The 12269-nt window shown below is 39.6% G+C and overlaps 1 protein-coding gene across 1 annotated transcript in view; it reads left to right on the top strand.

Moving 5' to 3' along the window:
- Positions 1-12269, top strand: part of hmcn1 (hemicentin 1) — an 82953-nt gene that overhangs the window by 19278 nt on the left and 51406 nt on the right. Inside the window, exons 11-24 of the mRNA XM_077607864.1 lie at positions 150-419; positions 2773-2914; positions 2984-3111; positions 3213-3326; positions 3430-3588; positions 4286-4477; positions 4563-4658; positions 5462-5589; positions 6279-6423; positions 6537-6649; positions 8178-8337; positions 10613-10778; positions 11272-11399; positions 11875-12126. Coding sequence (XP_077463990.1) covers positions 150-419; positions 2773-2914; positions 2984-3111; positions 3213-3326; positions 3430-3588; positions 4286-4477; positions 4563-4658; positions 5462-5589; positions 6279-6423; positions 6537-6649; positions 8178-8337; positions 10613-10778; positions 11272-11399; positions 11875-12126 — 2193 coding nt within the window. The remainder of the gene's footprint in view (positions 1-149; positions 420-2772; positions 2915-2983; positions 3112-3212; positions 3327-3429; positions 3589-4285; positions 4478-4562; positions 4659-5461; positions 5590-6278; positions 6424-6536; positions 6650-8177; positions 8338-10612; positions 10779-11271; positions 11400-11874; positions 12127-12269) is intronic.

Genomic DNA, 12269 nt, shown 5'->3' on the forward strand with positions numbered 1-12269 from the left:
CTTTTTAACCGAGTCGGACACCTAAAATAATATATGTTGTATATTAATATTATTTGCATGGAAATGTACTTTCCTTACATGCTTTGGCAGCCCATTTCTTTCATACTTAATAATAGAAACTCCTCCATTATTTTGTCCTCCTTATGCAGAGCCACCTCCTGCTATCACAGTTGAAGCCAATGTAACAGTTTCACCCGGGTCCCAAGCTATCCTCACCTGCCATGTTATCAGTACAGTCAACTTCAACCTGACTTGGTTGAGAGAGGGTCTTGATGCCCGTCTGGATCCTCGGGTACACGCCTTGACCAACCTCTCGCTCCATTTACTTTCTGTAACGCCAGCTCACTCAGGCTGGTATGAGTGTGTTGCTGTAAATGAAGGTGGGATGACAGCTGACCGCGTCAACCTTATTGTGCAAGGTAAGCAGTGGTTGTTCTGTTTGTGACTTTGATGGGAAAAAGTGCTTATTGGTGCAAATTGGGTAGATAATTCAGATGCCTTACTTCCTGGATGAGATGGTCTGGTTCACATTCTTTTTTTTTGTTATTCAATTCAAATATCTTTTGACTGGTTTGAGGTCAGAGCTGTCAAGTGCGTTGACCAAATTGAGCCAAAATGCATTGGAGTCTTGTTTATACACAGGAGAAAAGAGAAGTGGATATGTAGCTTTAAACAAAGATGTATTTTACAAACCCAGTAGTTGGTTATAAATCATATCTGTCTGGGTTTGTATTTGATTTTTTTTATTAGAATGGATCTGAGCAGTTTAAGATAATCCCTGATAAGGATAAGGGACACAGATCATGGAGTTTTGGCTGTGTGATTAATTCCGTCTTGGAAAAGCAAACTCCCTTTCTAATACTTCATTTTCTGGACTACAAATCACCCTGTCACCCAAGTCCCACTTTTAAAAATACATCATTATGAAAAAGAAAAAAAACATATTAAGCGTTCATTTGCAAAACAAATTTTAAAAAACTGATTAACACCATTTATGAACAAAAAGACTCGATGCCTGCAATTTATACTTTTTAGGCTATTTTAGGACCATAAATCGTCCTTCATTTTTGGTTGCACTACACCTGATGTATCCTGTTTAAATACATGCTAAAGTTCCTGTTTGGTGGCAAAATGATGCCACAAGTGTTTCTAAGCAAAAGCAGCCACCTCCTCTCAGCCAATCGGTGCGGTACATTCAGATATAAACTGCAGAATATTGATGACACACTGGACAAACAATGAAGTGTGCACTATGAAATATCTATCTATTTCTTAATTTTCAACTGATTTTCAAATGGATTGATTTGCTAAAAACATCATAGATGCCGTAATTCTATTACAAAGAATATTTACAACATATTCTCAAAATCCAGTGAGTTAAGAATATTTTAGTGAGGAAATCACACACGTTATATCCGGCTGCGATAAAGATAGCCAGAAGTCGCTAGTGGTAAGATGGTCACTGATTACTTATGCCACCTTTAGACATCTAGCCTTATAAATGTTGTACTGAAGGGCACGTTCTTTAGATGACAGTTTAACAGAAATTGTAAATCAAATGGTTTTAGGATCAAGGCACTTTTTTTAAAATCATTATAATGGTTACCTTGAGCGTGACCGGATGATTCGCCTAAAGACGTTTCGCCGACGGACGTTTGACATAGGCGAATCATCCGAGTACCATGGTTGAGTTGTTTTTATTGTGTGAAAAATACAAGGTGTGGCTTAGGCCTTGAGAATGAACTAAAATGTGTTAGAGAAACACCCAATGCGTGAAGGTTGAGAACCCAGTTACTTAACTATTCAATTTATAGATAATTTACAGGCACAAATGTTGTCCTTTTAAATTTTGGGGCGAATTTTGTTGCTTATACTTTATTGCTTTCTGATGCGCTGTTTTCAATGGTTGTTTTTAAATATCAGTCATCTTTTATAATTACTTTTAAATGATTCAAATGATTTGGTCCTATTATTAGTTGGGACTCATCTCTTGCCGCCGCCCTAAAACAGCTGTCAGCGATCCCTGGGGGGATTGTAATTACCTCCTGGTCTTTCCTATGCCAGTCATTTGCCTCACTTTGAAGAGGGTCTGCTCTGCTGACCTGTGTCTTTACTTTATTCCGTAATAAAGTGGATGTGATAGTAGGTTCACATTAAGATGAAACAACTTAAAAAACAAGACAAAAAACTCGATTTTTCTTTCAAGTGTGCATCAATGCGGCACTGAGACAATTTTATAGTGTGACTGGGCTGGAGAACGTATTTCTGGAGACAGAAGGTACCAATAGTCATTTTTGCGTTTTCACTGTTTTAAATGGCGAGGACCACGTGAAGCGATGTCAAGATTTCCACTCTAGAAAAAGTTTTTTTTTATATGTCCCAAAACGCCATTTCTGTCCCAATTTTTTTTATTTTTTTTGCATTTTACTTCCCTTTACCATTGTTGTATCTATGTAAAATGAACCGATTCACATGTACTTAGATTGTGATGGAAGCAGTTTCCCAGACCTGAATTAATATGAGTTCAGCTTTTTGGCAGTTAGACCGGAACACACCCTATAAGAGATGACGGTCACATCATGAATCACTTGGCTCATCAAGGAAAGATTCCACAGTTTACCATTTCTCGACAACACGTAAAGCTTGTGGAAGAATATTAATTGGACTAACTCTGACTTTGAATTTATGAGGGCCTGAAACACATGCCTGCTTACAGTAACAACTTACCATCATGCTGGATCGTATAAATCTTCAATGTCATTTTCCTTTTAGAGGTACCTAGTGTCTCAGTGGAACCTCAGAATCAGACATTCACTATAGGAGGAGAAGTGAAAATCCGATGCTCGGCCAGCGGCTACCCTTCACCCCTTCTGGCCTGGACACACAATGGCTTGTTCATCATAGGGTCAAGCAGGTAGTTTCTCTCATCATTTAAAAAAATGCTGACATTTTTGGGCTCATACAAAGTTATAATTTTACCCAGACATAGAATAACAGCTGACGGCACATTATCAATAAGAAACATGGAGAAGATGGACGAAGGTGTATACGGCTGCTTGGGTAGCAACCAAGCCGGAACTGACACCATGGATTCCCTCGTTGTTTACATTGGTGCGTAACACACTCGGACATTTCCTAAATATTGTATACATAGATGACAGATACTTAGACCCAAATACTACATTGGACTTACATGATTGCTCTGTCCATAGAATCTCCTGTGGTGACAGTGGCTGTTAACGAGATCCTCAGTGGTATTGGAGAAACCACAGTAATGGCTTGTTCCGCATCGGGAATCCCTCGGCCAGAAATTTCGTGGTACAAAGGTAACAACAAAGAAACGACCTAATGTGAATCGAATTTCAGAAGAAAATATGACTGAAAGTCTTGGAATAAGTGTAAAGTTATACATTCTGTTCTGCTTTCCAGGTGATGTGAAATTACACTCAATATTTTCTATGGACATAGATGTCCAGGCAGGTATTATAACCATTAAGAATACCCAGGAAACTGATGCTGGAGACTACACTTGTGTGGCTTCTAACAGTGCCGGCACTTCGTCGGGAAAGGTTACTCTCGATGTTGGAGGTATGTCATTGTATGTCACAGAATGATGAGCTGCATGCAGCCTTTAAACCAGGGGTGTCAGACTCGGGTTGGTTCGCGGGCCGCATTAACGTCAACTCGATTTCATGTGGGCCGGACCATTTTAGAAAAACTTAGATAGACTTTTTATAAATGGACTAAAAGCACTGAATATTCAGTTTTTTATAGATCTAAAACAATGTTTATTTTAGCTTTTTATATATATTTTTATATTTTACAAAATGATTTTTGAACTAAAAACACAGAAAAAATGGATTAAAAAATTACAATTATTGATTTAAAAGGAGGAAAATCAGGAAATTTAATATACATCTATACTCTTCATTTTAATTTGATCCTAAAACAGAAAGTCAGCACTCATGATTTACTTTCCCGGGCCACACAAAATGATGCGGTGGGCCAGATTTGGCCCCCGGGCCGCCACTTTGACACTTGTGCTTTAAACTGTCTGCTTTAAGCTTCCTGAAGCCCTTAAAATGCTACTCTAGTCAACCACTATTGACAACAAACAGCTTTTTAACATCATGGGTGTAGGAATAATATTTTCGATATCCGTTTTGTATGTTTTAGACCTCAAAAAAGCTATATTTTTTTAATGCTCAGAGATCAAAAGTTACACAATATTACAATGAAGAGGTTGATTTTATGCAGGTGATTTTCTTTTTCATCTTCACTGCAGATGCACCAAAGTTTACGTTAGAGCCTTTCGACGTAGCAGGGGACATCGGGTCCAATGTGACCTTGGCATGCCGAGCCCAAGGCTATCCAGAGCCACAGGTTACCTGGAAGAGACAAGATGGTTTGCCCCTTTTCAATACACACCTCAGACATAGCACCATTACTCAAGACAAAGAAGGTCTTCATATCAGTAGTAAGTTTCTCATCTATATCATATCATATGAGAACTTCATTACTTGGATTTGCTGTATATTTGACAGTTCCTTTTCCATGTTTAGACCTGTGGGTTGATGACGAGATAGAATATATATGTCAAGCTTCCAACCATTTTGGCAAGATTCAGACCCAAGCAAGCATTACTGTAACGGGACTCGGTATGTATACTATTTATTATTAAAAATGCGCGCGCACGCACACACACACGAACATATATTTCTTTCATTGTTTGGACAATATCTACAAAATTCCGTTTTTTTGTGCAGTGCAATTTCAAAAATGAAAAAAAAACTACTGAAATTTTCTTTAGGAATTGCTTTGAACATTGACACTTGCTACTTCATTAATGCTTGAACACATTGTTACCTTGTTAACAACTTTTTCAGTTTGATTGTTGCTTTCCAGAGAAAACACTCGAAGTCTTATTTATAGGCCAAAGGTCAACATTCAGAAAGCCATATCAGTAGAATAAATTACATATTATTATATACATTAGATATTACTTTTCTCATATGGTTACATTCACACATACAATATCCTGTTTCCAGTATCTAGTTTCTTTTGAACATGACAAATGAGTTTTCATGCTTTTTGTGAATTTGAGTTGGTGTTAGTGTTAAAACTTCCAACTTACAATGAAATAGAATGTTTGCATTCACTATACGTACGCCTTGTATGGCGTATGTGACGACGACAATACCTGGATTTCTCCATAAATTGGTTAAAAAAAATGAGATCTCCATCTCAGTTTTACGAGAAGAGAAATTCTTGCTTGAAATTAATACTACTCTAGACAAAGTGAATAATGTTTTTATTAGATACAGCATCAAAAGCTTCAATTTCAGTGTCATATGTACCTTTTTTTTTCAATTGTACAAAGCCCAAACAAGTACTTGATGTTTTTTTTAACTTAGTTGTTTTTCACTGAAACAATCCACATTTGTTTGCATGTTTTCTGCAGTGCCACCTGTTATTGCAATGAGCCCGACAGTGATAGATGTAATCAAGGACCAGCAGCTGACTTTACCCTGTGTGCTGTTGGCTGGCAATCCTCTTCCTGAGAGACAGTGGCTGCACAACTATGGCCTTGTAAGTACAGAAGAACAGTTGGAAATAGTAGTAGCTGTAATGTAAGTTATATACCTGCCATAAGATGTGTTACAGTTCTTAGAAGTCATGGTTCGGTATGTACCTCGGTCTTGGGGTTGTCCGAATTGGCACACAAATTCTTCATATGCTCCATTTGTAAGGAATGTTGGTCTTTAAGACATCATGGGGTGTGATTTTTACCCAATTGCAGTGTCAGAGGATGAGAACAGTTTATAATGAATTACCTTTATTTGTTTATTTTCATACAAAAGCATGCACGGATCAGAGGGGTGGTTGTAGGCAGGCGGCAGGAGGAAGGTAAAGTCTTCAAAGTAAAAATCATGAAATAGCCTTTGAAAAAAGTTTGTTATTTAGAGTTGGCTACAAAGCCAATTGTAATCTGGCTAATTAAAAATTGACATTTTGATGTTTTTTTTCCAGAGGTTGGGGTTTTTATTAACCGCCACCCTGATGTGACCTTGCCCAAGAGCATATAGTAGTATGAAAGTGGCAGTAAATTTGCAGGTGCACTGAATTTGGCTGACGCAGTAGGCGTGGCTAGCTGGTAGGGCGGAGCAGGAAGTGGAAAAACACTAACTGTGTAACAGGAGTGGGATGGGAGCCCAAGACTGTGGCAGGAAGTACTTGTTACTGCATTTAAATTAAAGTGTATGACCTGCCTATTTCAGGTGACTTCAGATGAGTATGTGAGCGTACGGAGGGATGGAAGTCTGCACATTGAGCGAGTTCGACTGGATGATGTTGGTGATTACACCTGCTTGGCTGAGAGCGTTGTTGGGGCTACCAACCACACTACCATTGTCAACATCTTTGGTATAACCTATGATATTTTTTGTGCTATCTAGTAATTTTTGCAGTGGCTTTTCATCAGTATGACAATGTGTTTACAAACAAATTTATATGACTCTTCTTTTTATTCTTATTAGTGATTCCATCCATTCAGCATGGCCCTCAAGTTTTCAGCACTATTGAGGGAACACCTATATCTCTGCCCTGTCATGGTAGTGGGATACCTGCACCTGAGATCACCTGGTCTAAGGTCTGTTTTGGTCTTTGTATTATTTTATATTAATCTGAGGAGTGATAGAACCAAGACCCTATTCCAGTCAACATGAAAGTAGATGCTTCGTAACCCAAATTAGAGGCCTGATGGTAACAGACAGATATTCCCACTTCCACTTATAGTATGAGAGCAGGGGTGGGCAAACCGGTCCTCGAGGGCCGCTGTGGGTGCAGGTTTATGTTGCAACCGATCCAGCAAAGACACTTTAACCAATGAAATTTGTGCAAAAACAAGAAGCACCTGATTGCACTTGTAGGACACCATATTGGTGAAAATGTGTCCTCTTTATGGGTTGGAATGAAAACCTGCACCCACTGCTGCCCTTTGTGGAATAGTTTGCCCACCCCTGGTATAGCGTCTCTCTACTTGTCTTTATTAGGGACAATATAATGTCTTCACTAAGTCAAAATAAAAAGTTCACAATTTGCTGCCATATATCATTTAAGATCCACAGAGTAATAAAATACATAAGAAGGTATACATCATGAATTTAAATGCCACTTTCCAGAACTGTTTGCATCACTATCATAATGGCATGACTACTGTCAATCAAAGAATTCACATTCATCCAAATACAAGAGCTTTTTATGATACACTGACTCCCAGTTTCACTCAGATATTCTAAACTAATTATAGAAATATTTAGGAAATGCTGTGACTTTTTGTATGCATCAAGCAGGGCTAAACTTAATATATTAAGCTGCAGCAACTGTGTGCGTGTTTTCAATATCTCAAAGCTACAGTGGAAGAGTTTTAGGGGTTGTTTAGTGTCACATGCCTGGAAATCTTGTTACACTGTAAATCGACTCTGGAATTTCAATATTCCATGATGGCTAAAATGCCTGTGTGTCCATGTGAGACCACATGTTTTTCCTCTTATGTTTGCACTATTAAACGTGTGCGAACTGGCTTGTACAGTAGACCAGCGGTACCCAAACTTTTTCTCACCGTGGACCGGTAAAGCTCTTTCTATTTTCTCGCAGACCTGCTAATGGAGAGGGCGACAACTTAAGACAAAATCGTGTGGGGGTGGGTTCGGTGCACGAACGACACCCACGACGGCAAAAAAATAAAAAAAAAATAAAAATAAAAAATCCCAAGCATAATAGCAATTATTTATTATTATTACTATATCAACTTTTTTTCATTTCAAGTAGGAGGGCGAGATTGAAAACGTTAATATTTTTTACTCTGATGGACCGGCACTAGGTAGCTCGCGGACCGGACCGGTGGTTGGGGACCACTGCAGTAGACGACTCCACACTGACAGTTGCTTATTTGTGTAGTCCCTCATAATTGTAGCGCAATGGTTGAATGGTGTTAAAACGATTCAAGGTGTTAATTCCTGCTACCGTATGTCCCACACACAATATATACTCAATTACATGTGACGCTGGATTTCTAGCTTGGATTTAGATTTTTTTCTTTCTCCCTGAGTTGAATTGTGGCTTTAATAACTTGAACAGCGGAAGGTTCCATTCACCCTTTGTGATCTCTTTTGAAGGGTGGAGAGCATGTATACTTGGGTGGTCCAGCTTTCTCCTTGGACTCTGACGGCAGCCTTCTCATTGCCTCACCCTCTGGAAATGAGACAGGAGAGTTCCTCTGCACAGCTGCCAATGCTGCTGGTCACGCCTCAAGAAAAAATCAACTCACTGTCTATGGTAATGCTTAAGACAAATAGAGAGGCTACATACATGCACAATAAATACATTTGATGTGAGGGCCAGTTTCATCAAAGCTTAAGATTATTTTATCAAATGTGTTCTTGGTATGTGCCTCCCTGAGGAGTCACCTTGTGGGGGTTAGCGAAGCTTGTATGTCCTAGAAAATAGGGTACACGGTCTATTGGTCGCCAGTCTTTTGGTCGCCGGTCTTTTGGTCGCCGATCTTTTGGTCGCCGGTCTTTTGGTCGCCCGGAAGGTAAGTGATAATTACCATTTAAATCGTTGCTCAAATTCCCTAAATACAAACTGCGAATTACTATTTAGTCATACTTAATGCCCTAGTAATTATTAGGCTAAAGAAAAGCTCCAAATTTCCCGGACTTTTATTGTTTTTTGTTGGAGAACTTGTTAAGACCCTGACTGACGTAGCTTCTTAAAGGGACAACGCATGTACATACAAACTCTTATACACTCACACGTCGGCTCAGTGAAACTGCTCATGGCCATTGCTGGCTTTTATTGATGCGTAGACCATGTTGTTTTACCTTGTTTGGTCGCCGGTCTTTTGATCGTCGTTTTTTGGTCGTCGGTCTTTTGGTCGTCGGTCTTTTGGTCGCCGGTCTTTTGGTCGCCGTTGTCGCGGTCGGGGCGACCAAAAGACCGGCGACCAAAAGACCGGCGACCAAAAGACCGGCGACCAAAAGACCGGCGACCAAAAGACCGGCGACCAAAAGACCGGCGACCAATCGACCGCACACGGAAAATAGGCTCTGACTTGATATTCACAGTGTAGATGGGATTTCCTTGACAGACAGCTAGAGAACTGGTACCCGTCTTCAGGAGTTGGGTTGGAGTCTCTTCCATTCTGGAGTGACCCCTGGTGAGAAGCATAGCACACGTGTGGCCAGACTTAATGCGCAGCTAGGTACTTTTAATTGAGGTTGAACCTTTCTGTGTGGTGGGAGGGGTTGTTTGTACCCATGAACCAGACAGAAATTCAGAGTTCTTACCCCTTTGTAGTCCTTGAAAGGGGAGCTGAAGACCACTCTTGCTGGGGGTCCCGCGTTCTGCTTCAATGCTGACATGGCGAATAGGCTTGGAAGCTCCCGGTCGGATCTTGCAGCCCCAGACCAATTGTCTGCTGGGAATTTCTAGTCACGTCCCTTGTCACGCAGGAGGGTTTTAATGTGTACCGTGTCCAATGGTGATCATTAATTCCAAGAGAGCCATGTTTTGTCCCTCTTTTGGTATGGGCCGCCACATTTGACTTGTTTGTTTTTTCTTTTTTCAAGAAATGGTGTACAGTGATCCCTCGCTATAATGCGGTTTACTTTTCACGGTTTCGCTACTTCACGGATGTGCATCGTGCAATGTGTTCTGCATTCTGATTGGCTAAAAAGTCACTCCGCTTCTTCTCTACCTGTACGTCAATAATGTTGCAGTTTAATATGTACACGTACTTAAAACAATTTGCTAAATTTACATTACGTACGTGCAAATTCTCTTACAATTTCGAGTTTCTCTAAAACCCATAATGTTGACAAAATGCTCTGGACCGACAATTGCATATAAAGTTAATCTTCTGGACATGCTAAGGGAAGGTAAAAGCTATGAGGCTGTAGGTCCGCATTACGGAATGAATGAATCTTCCTTCTGCCTTCTGTTCACATTGATGATTAAAATTATTATTTGACAGTACAGTACAGAAGTTTTGTTGAAAAAAACGTTTCTAAAGTACAGTACTTTTATTTGGGAAACAAATGATTGAGCCTATAAAATGGTTTGTTCTTTCTTTTCAATGTATAATAGAGTATTTAAGTTTATAATAATTGGAAAAAAGCTTTTTACTTCACGGAATTTACCTATCACGGGTTAGTTTTGGAACGTAACCCCCGCGAAAAACAAGGATATACTGTAAATAATTAATGGTTAGCACAGTACAGGTCCTGCCTGGATTTTCCCTGGGTACTCCTGCTCCAATTTCCTCCAACATTCCAAAAACATGTGTAACCACAGCCCTAGGAGCGATGAACTACAAAGACAGTGGATGGATATGTAATTCAGTAATTGAAAAAACTTAAATTGTGTTATTTGTGTTGTAAGAAATCTTTCAAAGTCAATTTTTAATTCTTTTCAAGTAGGTGCTGTCTGCTGAAAAAAACTTGAAGGCAACAAATTTAATGAGCAAACTATAATTCTAACTGAAAGCACTTGTAAGATGATTTCATTTCCTTCATTTAGACATTTGTTTGTTCTTTATTTGTGTTTCAAGTGCGTCCTAGGTCCAATGCGGGGAGTTCCAGTGACTCCTCTGACTCAACAAGAATGTCAGTGATAGAGGGCAAAGATGCAATTTTACCATGTGACGTCCACAGTGTCCCCCCACCCTCCTTTAGCTGGGCCAAGGAGACACGGCTCATTTCTCCTTACTCCCCGAGGTAAAACATACTTTTTTGACAACACGTAATGCTTTTGTTTTAATAGAAAGTCCCAAGCTTCTGTCTGTACTGTTGATATATATTAGAAATATTAAGATTGGAAAATCTTCCTTCCTTAAAAATTATAAGTACTGTATTTTACGGACTATAAATCACACTTTTTTTGTAGTTTGGCTGGGCCTGTAACTTATACTCAAGTGCGACTCTTTTTGTGTGTGTATTTTTAGGCTATAGTTATCCAAAAAACTGTTAATTTATTACAGCAACTAACTTATTATAATATTACTTTAATGTTTAATGTTTGTTCTTGGTTTCTGATAAATTAAAAAAACTGCCCCCCCCGAAAATGCAACTTATACTCCAGTGCAATTTATACATTTTTTTCCCTTCTAGTCTGAAAAGCACGGTGGAACATTGTTTTGGTCTTTACAAAGGAAATTTGCATAAATATATTCAGCATATTTAATAACTGATGTCTATATGCTCCATCCAGGCATGACCAGCTCCCCTCGGGCTCACTCAAGATCTTTGAGAGCAAAGTTTCAGACAATGGGCTCTATGTATGCATCGCTTCCAATATTGCTGGGAACTTAACCCAATCCATTGAACTCACTGTTTTGGGTAAGCCCACATTAACAGAGTAATAACAAACAAACCATGTTACAGTGGTTAGTGCATCGGCCTCACAATTCTGGGGTCGGGGTTTTCGATCTCAGGTCAGTCCTCATTGTGTAAAGTTTACATGGGTTTTCTCCGTGCACACTAATTCCTCCCACATCCCCAAAACATGCTTGCTAAGATGGTTCAACACTCTAAATTGGCCCTAGGTATGAGAGCGAGCATGAATGGTTGTCCATCTCCTTGTGCCCTGCGAATGGCTGGCCACCAATTCAGGGTGTGTCTCCTGTCCAGTGCCCATAGTTTGCTGGGATAGGCTCCAACACTCCCCGCAATCTGTGTGAGGATAAGCAGTTCTGAAAATGAATACATGAAAAAACATCTTAATTCCAAGCTTATTTTCCATGCATTTTACTTTTAAGTATAAGAATACGTAATTAACAATTGCATTATTTATCTTGCTTGACCTCTATCCCAGTGCCACCGCGTATCCAGGTTGGTCCCAAGGTATTAAAAGTCCAGGTGGGAGATCCTGTCGAACTTCTGTGCATAGCCCAAGGGGTACCGAAACCAACCCTCTCCTGGATGAAGGATGGCAAGAGGTATCCCGTATCTCCTGCTGGCAGTCTCGTTTTGGGCCCAGTGGGGCTGGAAGATGAAGGAACTTACACCTGTACAGCAGGCAACATTGCAGGGAGCGATGAAGCTCAAGTTCAGCTTCTGGTACAAGGTTGGTTTTAAATATCATATAGTGTTAAAAATATTCTGTAATATTATAATGAATATATAAATTGTGTAATATGGATGATGTATACTGATTAAAATTAAATGGTACATGTGGAGAAGTATTGAAGTACTGATTCAGGGTGCAAT

This window comes from Stigmatopora argus, chromosome 8, assembly GCF_051989625.1.
Source record: "Stigmatopora argus isolate UIUO_Sarg chromosome 8, RoL_Sarg_1.0, whole genome shotgun sequence".
NCBI lineage: Eukaryota > Metazoa > Chordata > Actinopteri > Syngnathiformes > Syngnathidae > Stigmatopora > Stigmatopora argus.